Source organism: Lemur catta, chromosome 23 (genome assembly GCF_020740605.2).
Source record: "Lemur catta isolate mLemCat1 chromosome 23, mLemCat1.pri, whole genome shotgun sequence".
Lineage (NCBI taxonomy): Eukaryota > Metazoa > Chordata > Mammalia > Primates > Lemuridae > Lemur > Lemur catta.
Genome location: NC_059150.1, coordinates 3051354 through 3069960, shown reverse-complemented (window position 1 = coordinate 3069960; position 18607 = coordinate 3051354). Strand labels below are relative to the sequence as shown.

At 59.3% G+C, this 18607-nt stretch overlaps 2 protein-coding genes across 2 annotated transcripts in view; both read left to right on the top strand.

Annotated features, from left to right (window-relative positions):
• The first annotated feature begins 940 nt into the window (after window positions 1–940).
• Window positions 941–1516, top strand: ASCL5 (achaete-scute family bHLH transcription factor 5). Its single transcript, XM_045536183.1, has one exon. It carries the CDS (start codon window positions 950–952, stop codon window positions 1514–1516), a length of 567 nt encoding a protein of 188 aa, XP_045392139.1. The 5' UTR covers window positions 941–949.
• A 1560-nt stretch (window positions 1517–3076) lies between these two features.
• Window positions 3077–18607, top strand: part of CACNA1S (calcium voltage-gated channel subunit alpha1 S) — a 60373-nt gene continuing 44842 nt past the window's right edge. The window contains exons 1-3 of the mRNA XM_045536055.1: window positions 3077–3228; window positions 4927–5032; window positions 18398–18537. Of these exons, the coding sequence (XP_045392011.1) occupies window positions 3077–3228; window positions 4927–5032; window positions 18398–18537 (398 nt within the window). The remainder of the gene's footprint in view (window positions 3229–4926; window positions 5033–18397; window positions 18538–18607) is intronic.

The window sequence follows — 18607 nt, the reverse complement described above, 5'->3', positions numbered from 1 at the left end:
AAGGCCTTGGTAATTGTCTGCCAGGCAAAGGGCTTTGAATGTCCCAGCAACACCTGAGTTTCATGTTGTCAAGGATACACGTCCTTCAATAAAGAGTTAGACTCCTGGGTTGACTAGTGGGTGCAGCTGGGATTCCTACGGCTGATTCAACGGGTAGACTCTGAGCCGCTTTTAGATGGAAGACCCTGGAAGGTGTCTGATGAGACTTAATTCCCACTCTCAAAGGAAGTGGCAGCGTTGGACATTTTTATAAGCGAGGCCCTGCAGGAGGGGTTTCGGGATATATTTTCCCGTATCTTATTAACCTACCGTCAAGGGTGTTTTCACTGTCTCCGTATACGGAAACCACTAAGGGATGAACACAAGATTTTCAACCCAGTCCCAGCCGCCCCATGAAGTTTACAATTCCATGCGAGGGTGGGGGTGACACAAAGAAGCCCATAATACAAGTAGGCCTTTCCTAATCGATATTTTCACTCTCCTCCTCTTTAGAAACGTTCCCCGGGACCCCCTCTCCGAGCTGGCGCACTCCTAACAGCAGCCATCAGTTTGGGCGCCCAGGACAGCCTGGGGATCCCGAAGGCCGCCAGGAACAAGAACCAGTCGCTGCCCCGCGCCCGGCATGGAGCCTGGGGGTTAGTGCGGCGGGAGGTGCCCGTGCCCGGCTGCAGGAGGGCCAGGGCCCTCGGAGACCCGCGGCGCCGCGGGCTGGATTTGAGAGGGCGCTCGCTGGGCCTCTGCGAGGGGCCACACTTGTCCAGGGCGATGGCTCGCGGTAGAGAGTCCTTGGAAGCCACCCTAAAGGGCGACAGGAAACCCTAGCAAGTCCTGTACCTCATCCCCCCAGAGCCGCCGCTGGCAATGTGACTCGCCCCTGCGGTCAGGCCGTGCACACCCCAAGCAGGGCCCATCTGGTGGGGTCACTCCGGGTCCAGCTCCACGCGGCACCATGAACAATAACTTGTGCCGGGCCCTGGTGGAGCGGAGGCCGATGGGGCCCCCCAGCTGCCTGCAGCCGGGCGTCGTGCCCCCTCCCCGGCAGCCGCCCCTGGCCCCCGCCGAGCCCCTGGGCAACGTGCCCTTCCTGCTGTACCCGGGCCACGCGGAGCCGCCCTACTACGACGCCTACGCGGGGGTGTTCCCCTACGTGCCCTTCCCCGGCGCCTTCGGGGTCTACGACTACCCCTTCGAGCCCGCCTTCATCCAGAAGCGCAACGAGCGCGAGCGCCAGCGCGTCAAGTGCGTCAACGAGGGCTACGCGCGCCTGCGCGGCCACCTCCCGGGCGCCCTGGCCGAGAAGCGGCTCAGCAAGGTGGAGACGCTGCGCGCCGCCATCCGCTACATCAAGCACCTGCAGGAGCTGCTGAGCGCCGCCCCGGACGGCGCGCCCGCCTCCCCCGCGCCGCCCGCCGCCTCCCGGCCCGACGGCGACGCCCGGGCGCCCCCCTCCCTGCTGCCCGGGTCCTCCTGCTTCTCCTCCTCGCCTTTCTTTGAGTCGGAGGAATCCAGCCATTGATGGGCCCTGCCGCCCCCGGCTTGGGGTGGAGTCTCCGAGAGTGGGACGGGCAGCAGCGTGCGGCCGCTGGGTCACCCGCCATGCGGCGCAGGCCCCAACACTGGGCAGTCCTCCCAGTGTCCTCGGCGCTCCCGTGTCTGCGACACCCTCCTTCCTCCACTAGCTTGGGGCGCAGGTGCAGGGCAGGGGGTACGAGGGGCATGATGCAGCGAGTGGCAGGGCCTGGGACAGCTCGGGGTGCACGCTGAGCCCCCTCCAGGCTGCAGGGGGACAGCTCCCGACGGTCGTCCCTCGGTCTGGCTCCCGCTCGCTCTGCTCGCGCGGCTCTGCTCCCCTCCCTCGGCAGGGAGTCCGCGGGAAACAAGCTGGGCTTTGCTTGTACCATGCCCCAGGTCTCCGCGAGATGGCCTCAAATCCTGGCGACTGCAGGAGCTCGCTTGCCCCTGGAGGAAGGAGCCCGGAGGAAGGGATGGGAGGCCACGCTCCCGCTTGCGCTCAGCCCGGATGGCACCGACGCGGGGAAGAGGCGCGGTGTGTGCACGGGCTCGCTGGCCTCCCCCATGGAGGGCGATGGCTCTGTCTCCCGCCCCGCAGTGGGGCCTTCTTGTTTTTTCCCAGGTGGGGTTAGGAACTGCGTTTTTCCCCCTCATCCTGTAACCCTGGCGGGGAGGGGTGGGATTTGGGTGCATGGGCACTGTGGTTGCACCAAAGAGCTAAATAAAAGCGTTGTTGGGTTTTGTCATTCCTAGATCACTGTCTGCCCTCCCCCGCCCTGGTGCCCCTTTCTCGTTCCCACTCCTGCCCAGAGCACTTGCAGGGGTGTTGTTAGCTCGTACACGCAGCTAACACGGAGAGCTTAGCATGTGCCAGGGGCTGTGCAGAGGAGGGGCCGGAGTCCCCAAGATAACGCCCACACCCCTGCACCTTTAGCACACCACGCAGCAGGTGCTGTGCCAGGGTGGGCACAGTCGGGGGTGCTCTGAGAGCCTTCGACCCCACTGGGGAGGGGTTTACTGTTTCCCTGAGGTGGGGTTGGCAGGGCCTGGGGTGAGGGTGGGAGGAGTCTTGGGCTGGCGGGGCAGGTACTGAGGGTGGGGGTGCTGTGGGGGGCGCTGTGGAGCCGTGCTGAGCTAGGGTGGGTGAGGGGCCAGTCTGAAGTCTGAGGCTCCGTATCACAGGGTACCCTTCCTAAACTCTATTGCCCCAAACTTGAAACTGTCCATCCTGTCCCTGATTCCCCCTGCCCCACCCCAGGCCTGTGTGTAAGTTCTTTCCCTCACCCCCCCACCCTCCTCAGGGGACAGACTGGGATGTCACTGGCTGGGCTGGATGGAATGACAGCTGCCTGGCCTTAGGAGCTCCGCGGGCAGCAGGGAGCCGAGTGGAGGCTAATTTTACTCATCCTGCCCCCACTCCCGCCCCTGCCCGCCTGGCTCAGCAGGGCAGGCTTGGCCCAGCAGGCTCAGCCGGCCCAGTCCCCACGGCGGGGGCATTGGGGACGCAGGGAAGAGAGGGCAGTGGGGTGGGGGAGCAGGAGAAAGCCAGGTTGCCAGGAAAGCCATGGAGCCGTCCTCACCCCAGGACGAGGGCCTGAGGAAGAAACAGCCCAAGAAGCCGGTTCCGGAGATTTTGCCAAGGCCACCCCGGGCCTTGTTCTGCCTGACCCTGCAGAACCCCCTGAGGAAGGCCTGCATCAGCATCGTGGAATGGAAGTATCCTTCCGGCACGGGCAGTGGGGGTGCGTGTAATGTTGGGCAGGGGTGTGGGGTGGTCAGAGCACACGCTTGGAGGGCCAGGGAGATGGGAGACTTTGGAAATGGGGTGAACTGCCACAGAGTGGCATGAGGAGTCTTTGGGACAGAGCCCTCAACTAAGGGGCAGAGGAGGAGGAGGAAGAGGAATTGGTGGGGCTTCCCGGGAACTGAGTGGACAACCAAGGTCCTGGGCAAGAGCCAGAGAGGCCCACCGGGCATCAGTGGAAGGGGCTGTTTCCTGGGGACTGTCCCCAGGTGTGCCCAAATCCACATTGTCACGGGAGCCACTTAGGTTTGTGAAGCAACAGACTCATTCTGGAATAGGATGGGGACAAACGAAAGAAGCAGTGGTGGGATCTTCGAGAAAGCCCTCCCTTGACTGGGGGGTTGACAGTAGAGGTGGGCTAGGGAGGCTTCCGAGGGGGCAAGTCCCGGGGGGTACAGAGCTGGGGGGAACCGGGCTTGGAGGACAGCCTGCCCGAGCGGCCCCGGACCCAGGCCCACACGCCTGGCTGTTTCACTCAGACAGACCACCCCGGGGCAGGGGCTTCAAATCCCTGGCTGTGTTTGCAGTAGCTCTGGGAGGAAGAATGATGAAAATATCTCTGTTATTTGGGGAAGGGAGGAAGGAGCTGCAGAGGGGAGGGAGGCCTGTTCCAAGGGTGAGGGTCAGGAATGTTTGAAATACTTCTCAAGGGTCCCGGAAGCCTGGGCTCCCACCAGCTGTTCCCTGCAAGGGCAAGAGAAACTTGGGGCCAAGTGGAGACGGTTTGGGGTCAGGGTCTGCACCGCTCCCCGCAGCTGCTCTGGGCCTGGCCACGCCAAGCCCTCGAGGGCGGCTGCCTCCCAGCCTCTCTTCGTCCGATCAGGTTCTACCCGTGGGTTCCCCCTTCCTCCGTCCTCTGTTCCTTGGGCCTTCTCCTCTTGTCGGCCTCGCCCCTGCAGCCCTCCTTTCTTCCCAGACACTGGAGGGTGCTGGGAAGGAGATAGGATTTTTCAATCAAGCCCATCCACAGTCTGCCTGCCCCGTAACACAGGCAGCAAGTCGCGCTCCCTCCCTCGCTGTGCCCGGCTCCTGCCACACTGGCTTCGGGTCAGCAAGTCAAGGGAGGCGAGGGCCTGGGGTGCCCTCCGGAAGCTGCCTGGAGGGTGGGCGTGTCTGGGAGGGGTGAGTGGTGAGTGCGTGTGAGCACGTGCACAGCAGCCTGCACGCGTGGCTCTGGACATGCAGGTTTCATCTTTCTGTCGCCCCTCGTTCCCGGTCCTGCTCGGTGGGTACTGAGCCCGCAGCCTCCCTGGCCACCTCTCTGGGCGAGCCCCCTGGGGGCATCTGGGCAGAACCTCAGGGCGTCCTGGCTCCCTGGGAGCGGCACAGGGCGTGGGCAGGCACTTGGGGCGAGCAGTGTCGAGACTCCCTGGACCTTAAAGCTGAGGAGACCTGAGCCAGGAACTGGACCCTGGCAGTGCCAAAGGGTCCAAGTGGAAGTCACCTGCTCCCGAGGACAGGGAGCCTGGCCCTTTCTGTCCCCTGCAGGAGTGCAGGGAAGGAGCAGTGTGATGGCAGAGTCCTATTCCAGATGATGCTCAGCACTCTCTTCCCCTTAACCCTGCAAATCCCACGCCTCCCTCAAGGGCTCTCCTTAACCCTGGCACCAGACCCTTCGAGACGATCATCTTGCTCACCATCTTTGCCAACTGTGTGGCCCTGGCCGTGTACCTGCCCATGCCTGAAGATGACAACAACTCTCTGAACCTCGGCCTGGTAAGACGCTGCAGACCCAGGCTGAGGGAGCCCCCTGCCTTCCAGACCCCCTGTGGGGCTGGCTGAGTGGTCCCACAGCTTTTCAGGGTACACCTGCGTGTTCCAGATTCTGTAGCATGTTCAGCCAGCACTGTGCGAGTGCTCACTGTGCCCAGGCACTGTGCTGAGCAGCTTGCAAAAGTAAATTCATTTAATCCTCACGACAGCCGCATGAAGCAGTCCCATTGGGCAGATGCGGAAGTTGAAGTTTAGCAAGGTCAGCGGGTGAGCGCTGGCGTTGACTGCTGGTTCCCCTCCCTGGGTATGACCCCCAAGAAACTGGCATCTGTCGAGCTTCCTTCGTGGAAGAGTTTGATCGAGAAGCTGAAGGAAGAACATGTTTTAGGGTTCTGTAACACCACCTTCTCCTCCACCCCCCACCAATAACGCACGCATAGGACCACAAAACGTCCAAGGTGGAAGGGATTTTCAAGAATTAGTTGTCCTACCGTGTCCCTGCGTCACTCTGTTTTATAGAGGAGAAACACTGAGGCCTAGAGAGATTAAGGGACTTACTTGCCCAACAGCTAATTAATAATAAAATTGGTGAACATTTATTAAGTGCTCATTAAATGCCAGGCTCTGTGCTAAATATTTTACATAATTATATTAGTTAATCCCCATAACTACCCCTGTGGGGTAAATAACATTAGACCCATTGAAAAGACAAGGAAACTGAGGTGCAGAGTTGAGGTGCTTTGCTCAGGGTCACCCCACATCTGTGTCTTGTGGGGGGACCTCCGACTTGGTCTGTCCGACTTTAGAACCTGCTCCTGTGCAGCCCTGTTGCCAAGGTGGTGGGTGACAGCAAAGGGACTTCGAGGGGAAGCCCTCTTAGACACACTGGCCTCAGCAGGGGCCAGGGCAATGGATGTATCGTTTCAACAGGGCTTTTTCCAGCCCTGAACTGCAGGGTGGGGGCGGACGAGGCCGATGAGCATGCAGGGCGGGACAGAAAGGTTATCTAGCTCTGCCTCTCCTTTATGCTGGTTTCCATGGGAATCTATCTTGAGCTGGTGAGCAGCTAGGATTCTAAATGTGTGCTGGCTGTGAGTGGAAAAATCTCTGAGCTCCAGAGCGTGGAAGGAGAGTGGGCTTCAATGTGGGTAGGGCCAGCGCAATCTCTGCGGGCACGGAAGGCGTTTCATGGAGCCTGGGCCGTCTACGGCTTGGTTCTCTCTGTCCCTGGGTGTAGGGAGGGCTCTGGGTCCACCCCTCCCTTCCTGATTTTATATTTTAGGGCCTCAGTTCCATTAGTACTCCTTAAGAAATTAATTACTTTTGCAAGAAACTCTACCTTCCTTGGAAGATATTAAATTACACCTTAGTGGTTACATCATCTTCCATCTTGAAACAAAACGGCTGCGTTAAAAACTTTCACCTGGTCCTGTGTGTTTTCCCTTAGTTTGTGGACTGGAGTTGCAAAGCCCTGGGTTAGGTCTAGAGCTCACTGATACAGGATTATGAGTTTCCTGGAAGAGAGAAAGCTGACCAGAAACATTTCCAAAGCAGCAAATGCCACCTGGCATGTCAGAGCATGGTGGGAAAGTAATGTTCGGTGAGGGACCCTTTACTGGGAAGCCCAGAGAGAGCAGGCGATGCCCACGGTCACACAGCCAGCTTCTGGTTGAGGCCTCCTTTCTCTTCCTTGTCAATTATGTGTTCGTCTCTACAAGACCCAGCGAGAGAGAGAGGAGAGGAGACAGAGCAGGAGGAAGGGACCGTAGGTATCCGTCTCTCTCTCACCCTATTGGCTGCTTTGTAGGTATCAGAGACAGGTTGAGGACTTTCCAGTCATCCAGAATAACCCACGTTTTTAAGAGGGGAGGTCTAAAAACCAGTTCTGCATTAACTTTCTCGCTCATTTAATAAATATTTATTTAATGCCTATCACATCCCTGGCACGTACTGGGGATATATGATTGTGAACCAAATAGATATAGTTCCTGTCTTCGCAGAGCTTAATTAATTAAACCAATTAAACGGTAATTATAATGAAACCGATTAAAGTAGTGGAAATGGGAAATGTGCAAGAATTGGGGACACTATACCAGCACACTGGACGAGAGCCTGAGCTGGGCTTGGGGTCAGGGAAGCTTCCCCAGAATGGGATGATTACCCTGAGACCTGAGGATGAGGACGGGGCCGGCTCGTGGGCGTGTGACCTGTGCCAGCCCGCAGGGCCCCAAGCGCAGAAGGGCCCTGTGCTTGGGGTTTGATGCTCGGTGGTTGTAGCGTTGAAATTTTCATTAACCTTGTCTTTGAATTTATGTTCTGTGAGTGAGGTCCCTTGAGACAATGGCACATGCACCAGGATCTTGGAGCCCTGACTCACATAAGGTCCTGCCTTCTGCCCCCTCCCTGCCTCAAGGCTTGATTCTGCCCCTGGTGCCCTGGGCCACCTGGCAGGGGCCTGGGTGGGAGAGTGGGGAGGAGCAGAGTTGGGTTCATGGGTCCCTTGGTGTCTCAGGTAGGGCATGGCTGCCATCGTCCCCACCCTGGCTGACAGTGCCACAGCCCACTCAGCGGGTGACCCTGCAAGGTTGAGCCTCTCAGGCCCATCCCCCATCCAGGTCCTTAGAGTGTCTCGTGGGGCGGAGGTTGCGATGCCCTGGGTGCTGCCTGCCCGCTGCGGGCTGAGGAGGGCTGTGCGAGAGAAGTGCCTGCCCCACCTCTCTGCCTCTGGGCACAGGATGTCGGCCGTCGGGACGGGGTGCCCGGGATGGGTGCACTTGCCCCGCACAACTCCAGGTAGGCAACGAAAACACACCATGGTGGGCTGAGAAAGACTGAAAGAGGAAGCCTTGTATTTTAGTACCCTTAGCAGCGCTTATTTCCTACTCTTGAACATGGGGTCCCACAGTTTCATTTGCACTGGTCCCCCAGTTAGGTAGCCGGTCCTGGATGAGGGGTTAGGGAGGAAGGAGAGCCCTGTGGAAGGGCCTGGCAGGAGGGGGGCTCTGGGCAGAGGGGCCGCGTGGGCAAAGGGCTGGAGGGGTCATGCGGGGGGTTAGGACAAGCTCTCCTCTGTCGTGTAGCGTACGGGGGGGCAGGGGTGAAGTGGGGTGCGATGGGACACAGGGAATGGGGCAGAGAGCCTGGGGAAGTCATCCAGGCAGGAAATGGGGGAGAGTGGGACTGAGGGGCCAGCCATGGTGGATGGACGAGGCGGGTTGGGAGGGGTCCGGCAGGTGGAATCCATGGTGACTGGCCGTGGGGATGCAGGTGTGGGGGAGGGGACAACGTGACACTGGGTGTCAGAGGGCGCATAGGGCAGGTGGCGATGTCACTCACCAAGACAGCAGCAGGGGGAGGAGCGGGCGGGGTGGGGAGGAGGGATGTGGTGGGCTTGACTTTAGCCGTGTGGAGATGCAGGGGCCTGTGTCTGCGGACCAGGCGGTGGAAGTGGCAGGTCTGAGCATGTTACGACAGAGCTTCCTCACTTCCGCACATGCCAGGCCAGCTGGGGCAGGGCGGGGGCAAGGAAGGCTTCCTGCACCTGCCTTGTGTCCAGGCAGAGTCGGGGGGGGGGGCGGCACCCTTGGTCGTGGGAGGGGCCCCTGGGTGCGCCCCTGCAGGAGCCGTCTCCTGCTCTCCGCATCCTCCCCGCAGCGCTCGCTGAGGGTAACGGGCTGGGAGCCGTGGATTTCCTGGGGCCGGGGTACCCCTCTGACTCCGCCTGCTCTGTGTCACTGGGGAAGTCTGGGGGTCCTCCAGGAACAGAAGAGGAAACTGAGGCCCAGAGAGGGCGGACAGTTCCAGGACCATACAGCTGGTCATGGGGTGGCAAGCAGAGGATCCAGGGTTGGTGACGTCCTGGTGGATGGGGGAAGCCTTACGACGTGACCGCTATGAAAATGGGCTGGAGCTGGAACCTGTGTTGGTGTGTCCAGGCCCATCCCTGCCCCAGCCGTGTGCTCTTGGACACAAATCCCCCATTTATAGAACGGGCTGACATTTCGTACTTGACAGAAGTAACGGGGTGAGTCAGGACCGTCTAAGCTGTGGTGCCTCATCTGCCAACGTCAGGAGCTTTGTCACCAGGGTCCCACAGTGCCTCAGGGTGGGTCCCCAGCCATGTGCCCTGGTCACAGAGACCCCACATTGTTCTAGATTCCGAGGGTGTAACCCCCAACAGCTATGCCAAAGAATTATTTCAGATAAAAATGTCCTCTTTGCCCCACCCCCACCTGTCTCTGATTTCTCTTTAATCCTTCATCTTCTCTCCTTGAAACATCCAACTCATCCTAAGGACTTTTCTAATCACCCCACCCCGTCCTCCAACAACTCATCACTGTCAATAACAACAGCAACATCCAGTATTTGTTGATGCCGTTCTAGTGTGCCGTCCCAGTGCTTTTTATGTAGTATCACATTGCATGCCCACCAGGCAGCATTTTTCTCATTGTACAGATGAGTAAACTGCAGCACAGAGGGGTTAACTCACTACACATGCCCCGTTGGCTGTGTGGGCAGGACTGCTCCCTTTATGGGACAGGGTCATCCTTCCAGCCTTGGCCGGCCTGAGGGGCAAACAACAACCATCAGACTTACTAATTATTGGGCAGAGACTAGAAATGGCAAGCAGTGCTTTTGCTATTAATACATCGTATCGGCCGGGCGCGGTGGCTCACGCCTGTAATCCTAGCACTGTGGGAGGGCGAGGCGGGTGGATTGTTCGAGGTCAGGAGTTCAAGACCAGCCTCAGCAAGAGCGAGACCCCGTCTCTACTAAAAATAGAAAGAAATTATCTGGTCAACTAAAATATATATAGAGAAAAAATTAGCCGGGCATGGTGGCGCATGCCTGTCGTCCCAGCTACTCGGGAGGCTGAGGCAGGAGGATCGCTTAAGCCCAGGAGTTTGAGGTTGCTGTGAGCTAGGCTGATGCCACGGCACTCACTCTAGCCCGGATAACACAGCGAGACTCTGTCTCAAAAAAAAAAAAAAAAAATACATCGTATCATTTCATCCTCAGAGCAATCCTGTATCAAAGGATGATTTTCAAAAAATTATGTTTAACTGAGTAAAGTATAGAAGGAACATATGTCAAAGAATAATTCAGCTCCTAAGAGAGCAAGCAGGAGGGTAAAGCTGGGTTCAAGGGAATTAGAGGAACAGAATTTACATGATAATGGAGACAGAAAGATGGAATGGGACTGCCCGGTTAGATACCAAGCTGGTTAATGTCCTACAGGGCAATAAAATTGTAACCACTGGGATTATCTATCAGGCAGAAATCATTTGCATCTGTAGAAGCAGAATAGTGAGAGTTAAACAAAGGTACATTCCCCTAGGTCAGTGGTTTTCAAGGGACTGGGGAGGGGGAGTAGTTCTGTCCCCCCACCCCCGGGGACATTGGCAATGTCTGGAATTGTGAGGGGGTGGGGTGGGAGTGGAGATGTGTGCTACTAGCATCTGGGGGGCTAGAAGCAGAAATCTGGCAATGCACAGGACAGCTCCCCCTCCACCAACAAAGAACTGTCTGGACCAAAATATCTATAGGGCCGAGGTTGAGAAACCCTGACCCAGGTAATGACATAATCCTCGGCCAGGCCTGTTACAGAATGCTCCGGCATGATATTGCAAGGCTATGGCGCCCTCCCTGTGCCTTATTTCCAGGTTCTGGATGGTTTTGTGATTTTCCTTAAGTGGACATTGCCTGCTGCCCACGAGGGGCGGGCAGGGTGGGCTCAGCAGGACTGCTGTGCAGCCGGCCCCTCCTCGGCTGCAGCGCGGCCGCCCACTCCACCAGGCCCCTGCTACATTCCTGAGGTTCAGGTTGCTGCAGAGCGTCCTCCACGGGGCTGGAGCCCGGCCTCTGGCAGCCGGGGCATTTGTCTTTTTATAGGGTCTGGAATGTGCCTGCCAAGTCCTGTGGCCAGCAGCCCACTCCGCCTCGCCATGTGGGGAGGCTGGGGCCTCAGAAGGACCCCAGTCCTAGCCATGCCCTTCAGTGATCCAGGACCTGCGCAGGCACCTCACGCCTGGGCCGCTGCACAGAGGACTGGCGGTGCCCCACAAAGGGCTGTCGAAATGGAGCGAAAGCCGGGGTTTCGGTTCCACCTGGGAGCCTGCCCTCCCCCCCCCACCCCCCTGCAGGGACGCCGCTCCCCTTTCCAGGCACTTAGCATGTCCCCAGGCCACGCCCCTTCACACCAGGGCAAGGGGCTGTGGGCACCCTAGTAGCTGAGCAACAAACACCTTAGGAGAAACCCTGGGCCCCTTGCCCAAGCTGTGCCATGTTCCGGGGACCCTGGCAAAGCACAGGCTCTCAGGTCAAACCGACCCACCTCCCGTCTAGACTGCAGCTGGCAGGATCCCAAACCCTCGGAACCCCTGTTCCCCCATCTGTGAGCAGACACCACAGTCCCCGCCCTTCCAGGCCTGTCCTATCCATGAGTACAGCAACCTGGAAGGTGGGAGCTGCCCGGTAAACGTTCACTCCATTCCTTCTCTGCCCACCCAGCACTAACAGCCACAGCCGAAGTCACACTGAGCCTAGGCCCGGGGGGCAAGGACAGACCTGGGGCGGGTTGGGGGCGGGATCTGATGTCCCAGTCATGCCATTTCTTTCCCTCCCCAGCATGGCGTGGCGCTTGAGACCACGGAGTCTGGAATCAAACTGTCTGGGTAGACACTGTGGCTCTGCCACTTGGTAGCTGTGTGATCTGGAGAAATTACTCAACCCCTCTGTGCTTCAGTTTGCTCATCTGTGAAATGGGGGCAAGGGTACCTACCTTACAGGGTTCCGGTGAGGATTAAATGTGTGTATGTGGCCAGAACAGGGCCTGCACAGAAGTGGGTGCGTGATAAGGCTGAGCTATTCGTGTCATTGTGACCCAAGACGGTGCCGGTCTCCCCCCTCCCAGGCTGAGCCCTCTGCGTTCTCCTCACCGCCTTCCCCCTGGGCGTACAGTCCCCTCCCGGGACTCCCAGCCCTGTTGTCCCCACACCTAGACAACCCTGGCTCGTCTGCGAGGAGCTTGGCTCTGCCATGAGGGGGTGCCCCATGGGGGAGGGGGAGGGGAGTGCCAGCCCGTCGGGCGGGGGGAGGGCAAGGGAGGCCCACTCCGCTCACGCCTACTTGGGTGAGGGTTCATCCGGCCAAATATAGCCACTTCCCTCACTGCCCAGCGGTCACTTTCCAAACCGGGAGGCTGAGGTGGTCACGGAGACACCAGAGCCCTGGACACCTGTGACATGTGGCCACAGCGGCCAGCTTCTCGGGCTGGCGTAGCAGAAACAACATGCGCTCAGCGGCGGCAGGCGGGGGCTGTCGTGGCCTTCGCACCTCACGTCCCCTCTGAGTCTCACTGTCCTCATCTGGGGAATCAAAAACACTCGCGTGGCAGGACCGAGCCTCGGTCCACACTGAGGTGCGCAAGAAATGTCATTTATTCCTACCAACCAGCTGCACTGGACGGAGAGAACTGCGATTGCGGTTATTCTCGGTGCTTCCCACTACCCCGCTGGCGCTGGGGGTGTGCCCAGGCCCTGGCAGTGCTCAGGTGACAGGTGACAGGTTAAGTCAGGAATCCTGGATGAGGCTGGACCCTGCTTTCTTGAGGGCCCCAGCGCCTCCTCCCAGACCTGGCCGCCTCCTCAGGGCACCGTGGGCTCTACCCTGGAGACCGCCCAACCTTGGGGGGATCTCGGGCTTTAGAAACAGAAGCCAGGGGCGGAGGCAAGGAGGGCAGCCCGCATAACCCTGTGACAGCATCTTCTAATAGCATACCTGTGCGGCCTGCCCCAGGCCTGCTGGGAGGCCCCTGGGGTGCAGGGGGTTTGGGGGCACCCACACCCAGCCCCTGCTCTGCCTGAGCTCCCTACAGACACCCTGAGCTCCCTCCCCCTCAGCCAAACCCACTTTGACCCCTGGAAGTGCACAGGAGCCTTAAAAGAGTTAACAGCAAACATGAGTCGAATGCCTCCCTGCAGCACCAGGATTTGTGTCTGAGCAGGTCACCAAGCCTTGGCCCTAAGGGAGGAGACTCTGAGGGCCAGGGGTCGTCATGGTGGCAGGGCAGCTGCGCGGTGGCCGGGCCTCTTCCCAGGGAGCCCTCCAGCTGCGGCCACTCTGTCACCTCTGCCAGCCCCTCCCCAGACCTCCCTGGTAAGGTTCTTTCTGCGGGCTCTGTAGATCCCAGAGCCCTCCAAGGGGGACACGAGTGACCAGGCGACTGGAGTCCCGCCCGGGCCACGGTGCTTGCGGCAGGAATGCAGGGGAAGAAGACGTGGAGGCAGCTGCCTCTGTGGGCCCAGACGGGGAGGCTGGTGCTGGGCAGCGCCCTTTGGAGGGGAGCCCAGGCGGCCCCCACAGTCTTCCCACGAAGCCCAGTGCATGGCGGCGTGGGAGGGGCAGTCAGGGCTGGCTGACCCTTGGCGATGGAGGACTCGGCCTGAAAATAGAGGCAGCGGGAGGGTGGGGGGACGCACGGTCCCAGCCCTGCTTTTTTCAGCCCAGGACTTTGGGGGTGCCTGGCTCCAGCGGCCCTGGGAGCAGGCACAGGGCCTGCGGGTGAGGGTCACACACCAGGCCTACCTCCAGCCAAGTGTGGCCACAGGGGGCCCCAGCTAGAGGCCTGTCTGTGGAGGGATAAGAATCCCCTTGCAGGGGACGTTTGGCAATAAAGGCTCTTATCCGGAAAGGGCCCTCATTAAGTCACTAAGTCCTGCAGGCCCATGGTCCTCCTCTGAGCTCAGGAGTTCAGGGAGTCAGGGACTGTGTCCCCTGCTCTAGTGTCAGGGCCTGAGGCCCGGTGTCTCTTCTTGGGAATGGGGACCGCAAGGCCACACCTGCCTGGAATCAGGCCGCAGCGGAGGTCACGGCTGTTCATTTACCCAGCAGACATTTCTCGAGCACTTACGACGTGCCGGGCAGTATGATGCTCTGTAGAGCAGAGCCTCTCAGGTGATCTGTGGAGAAAGACCAGTTTGGTGCTTTTAATTTCCAGTCCATCCTGGACGGATACGTGGTCCTGCTGCACGGGACCATTTCACAGCTGGTGCCACGTGGGACTCGCATGGGACTTTAGCAAACCCAGATGCGTCTATAGTCCACCCACATGCTTGGAAGTGGCTGCAAATTGCTATACAGTTTTCCAGATGCTTCCTCGCCGTGTACACCGACCTTGTCCCAGTGCTGACGGCAGTGTGTAGACAGTGCTGGCCCACGGCACCTGGAGTGCGGGTGCCCGGGGACATGGCTCATTCATTCGATCACAAGTACAGATGGGGCAGGCGCTGTTCTACATGCAGGTGACACGGCAGTGACAGAGCAAAGTCCTGCTCTCATGGGCCTTATGTTCAGAACAGGAGAGACAGTTAAATAAATAGATAAATAAATAAATAGCAAGTCAAGCCTTGACAACTGCTAAAAAGAAGAATAAAGCAGGATAAGAAGACAGACAGTGGGGGAGGGGACAGGAAGGTCCTCAGTGATAAGGTGACATTCAAGTTGGGATCTGAAAGAAAGAAGACAGTGAGTCACATGGATACCTGGGGAAGAGCATCCCAGGCAGAGGGACCAGCAGGGCACAAGCCCTGAGCCCAGGTATTTTCAGCTGGGTGTGGGGGGAACATACACCCATGGGAAGGGCGTCAGGGCCACCAGCGGGGGTTTTCAGCCACAAAACCTCCCCTCAGCCACCACCAACACCCTGAGAAGCCTTCTTTGGAGGGTCACGCTGGGTATTACTGACGGGGAAGCGTCACCTCTCTCTGTCCTTGGAGCAGGGAAACCACGGGGAATCCCCCCAGTCAGGGACACGCGTGAGGCCGCACACGTGTCGCAAGGGGACAGGCGTGGCCCAGGCAGTGAGGAGCAGCACAGTGTTATGGGGATGGTGGGGACACACAGGACTGATTCTCCCGGGGGGCGTGGGCGGTCAGAGGATCTTAAGGGACAAGGGTCTGCTTGGGGGGTGTACCGGGGGCGCACAGGCACAGAGGCTGGGGCAGCCGGGGAGCTGGGGGGCCTGAAAGTCATCCACATGCCTGGTGGCACGACCAATGGGTGGGGGGAGCCCGGAGACCTCATCTGGGGCGTGTCACGGAAGGCCTTGCGTGCCTTGGGAAAGCAGCGGGTCGCGTCTGGGAGCCGTGCGGAGCCCCCGCAGACGCCTGGGCAAGGAGGTGGCCGGAAGTGCATGGAGGAGGCCGGGGGAGGAGGCCGGAAGTGTGTGGAGGAGGCCGGAAGTGTATGGAGGAGGCCGGGGGAGGAGGTGGGTGTGGCAGCGGATCACCACGGGTCAAACGGGGGCCGAGGGGTGCAGAAGGACAGGAGGAGATGGATGTGGAGACGTGACGGGTGGAAAGGCCTGGACCTGGGCGTCGTGGGACCCGGGAAAGCGAGAGGGAGGAGTCTGGAAAGGCCCCCGTGGGGGTCTGGTTTGGGCGACTGAGTGCCGCTGGCCGGGACAGGGGCGGGTGAGGAAGAGCAGGTTCCCTGGGGAGCGGAGTTCAGTGTGGCCCATGCTGAGTTTGGGGTGCGACAGAGCGAAGCCCGGGGGAGCCGAGAGAATGGACAGAACTCAGTGGAAACAGGCAGGACCCGGCACAGGCGGAAAACAGACCTGGCCGAGGGCCCGGGTGTCTAATGAGAACAGCTGTGATTCACTGAGCGTTTGGTAAGTGCCAGGCAGGGGTGGACACTGACGAGGTGCCATTTCATGCTCTGGCTGACTCTAAAAGCTATTACTAGTTAGCATTATCGCAGTGTTGCAGGTGAGGAAACTGAGGCTCACGGAGACTTAGAAACCTGCCCAGAGCCATGCCGGCGAGAGCCAGCATGCCATGCAGCTGCTGCCCCTCCCCGGCCATGGCAGGGTCTCGAGGGCTGCTGAAGGAAACTGCATGTTTTAGGGACAGTCGATGACTCTGATCGGGGAGAAACAGCCAGGCCTTGCTCAAGGCAGTACGTCTAGAGCTTAGTAAGTGTCTGTGGGTTGACTGCCCCTCACCCCTCTGTGACAGACTGAGCCCAGGCTGGAGAGGCTGTGGGCCCCACCCAGCGTGACGCTGACGACACTGTTCCTATGGTGCAAGAATGGGCACATCCCTCTCCCATCTCCCCCGGGCAAGGGCCCGTGCTGGGCACACACAGGGGTCGTGCGGTGGTGACCTGTCATTGCAGGCACTCCGGGACTGGGCTGCAGGGAGTGTGGAGGAGAGAGCCGGGCCTCGGGACAGCAGGCTGTGCAACCCGAGTGACCCCATCTGCGGCCCACAGCCCCCGACAAGCGCTCTCTGAGCCGGGCAGCAGTGGGACAGGCAGTGGCAGGTGCGGGCAGCTCTCCGGTGTACGTGGCTGGCCGCCCGGCCTGTGAGCACTGCTTCTATTTTGGGCCCTGTTTTTCTTCCTCTCAAGCCCACTTCTCCTGTCTGTCTCCTTGGGGCTGCAGCAACCTGCAGATTTAAATGCTGACTCGACTTCACTCTCTGCCCGGCGCCTTTCCCTCGGTGGTGTGCCTGACGCCCAGGAAGCCTGCCCTGCGGGGAGGGGAGACCACCCACCCGCTTCCAAGGAGACCCTCCATGGTCGCCTCCGCCCCACTTCCCTCAGCGGGGAGGGTGTCCAGACCTCCCCCTGCATCTCCAGTCCACGGAGCAGGTCACCCACGGTTCCCACCCGGCACTGGGCACAGTCTCTGTCTGGCAGCAGCATGGCACAGCTTTGCATTTTAATCCTCATTTTGTCATTTCCTGGAAGAAGGAGAACGGTTGGGATTACAAATGAGTAGAAGGAATGAGGGGTAAGATTAGGGAAGGTGAGTTTAGTCTGTGTAGCCTCAGTTTCCCCCTCAATATGGAAGGGGAGGCTATGCTTTCAGGAAAATTCTCTGAATGACAAGTTTGGAGATTTCTGGGGCCATATGCATGTTACTGAGCCATTTGGAAACCTTTTTCCTGGCCGCCCACACCTACCCACTTGGAAGTAAAAATACTCTTTCGAATCATTGGTGGGGTGGCCAGTTCCCCAGTCAGGCTCCACCCAGAGTAGAGACACTGTGAATCCGGAGCGTGAGTTGTGCCTCCACAGCGTGCAGAGGGGAAAGGCCCTGGTCGCAGGGGATGCTTTCATGGGGGCGGGTGTTGGTGACCAATGATGAGTGGGGGGCTGGATTGTGGGCTCCCTTGTGTGACTCCAGGAGGCACCAGTCAAGATACACACATGCACACACACACACACATGCACACACACATACATGCACACGCGTGCACACACGCATACTCACACACATGCACACGCACACACAGACGCACACACACATATACATGCACATGCACACGCTCACGCATGCACGCACACACGCATGCGCACACTGGAGCCGTGCAGTGCTGCAGCCTGGCCCCGGCAGCGGCTGGGTCAACACCCCCTGCAGAGACTACTTGTCTGGGGAGGCCCAGGGGGGCCAAAGCTCTTGGAAGCCACCAAGCCAGGGTTTGGATGGCTGCAAGGAGAGCAGTTTCAGCCTGGAGCCCTGACAGAGGGGACCTGCCTTCGCAGTTAGAAGTAACTCTTGCCTGGTCCCCGAGGAGAGGCAAGGATGACGGGGCGAAAGGTAGGGTAACCCGGAAGATCAGGCTCCTGGGGAAGGGCCTTCTGCAGGGCGGGGCTGTGCTGGTGCCCCGGCCTCTTACCTGCAGGGCCCCCCACAGTGCACCCCGCATTCCGCCCACCCTGCACAGCAGTGCCTGTGCCCTGTAAGTGCCTGCTGGGGGCAGGTGGTGTGGGCGGGGGAGGTGACAGGAAAATGAATTAAAGGGCAACCCTGACCAGCAAGGGAAGGCCCCGGAGTTCTGAGAAACCCGCCCCACTCCCACCTGTCAGCCCACCAGATGGTGGGAGAAGAAAGATACCCACACCGGAGACACCGGGGACCTTCACTTTGGGGCTAGCCCAGGTCATTCACGCACTGTCCAATTCTAGGCCCCGCAAGTAGAGTTATAAAGAAAGTGGATGAAAGTCCCCACAGTTCCTGGAGTTCATACGCTAGTGGGGAAGATGGATAATGAACAACATAAGAATATATGTGTGATTAAGTGAGGGATAAATGCTAAGAAGACAGAATTAAATGCTGGAGGTGGCTCAGATTGCACTTGGTGGCCAGGGAGGCCTCAGCAGGGTCGACTTTTAAGTCAAGACCTGTAGAACCTGAGGAGGTGGCACTGTGGGGGCTGGGACATTGCAGGCAGAGGGATCAGCGAGTGCAGGTGCAAAGGTCCTGAGGCAGGTGCGTCTGGGGAACAGCAGGGAATCCACGGTGGCCGGAGGGGAGAGAGCGAGCACAGAGGAGTGGTGTGACCATGTTTGTTCCCACAGGAGAAACTGGAGTATTTCTTCCTCATCGTCTTCTCCATCGAAGCCGCCATGAAGATCATTGCCTACGGCTTCCTATTCCACCAGGACGCCTACCTGCGCAGCGGCTGGAACGTGCTGGACTTCACCATTGTCTTCCTGGGGTGAGACCTGGGTGCGGGGGGATCGGAGGTCAGACCCCCACCGAGGCCTCTGTGCCCTGCCAGCACCCCC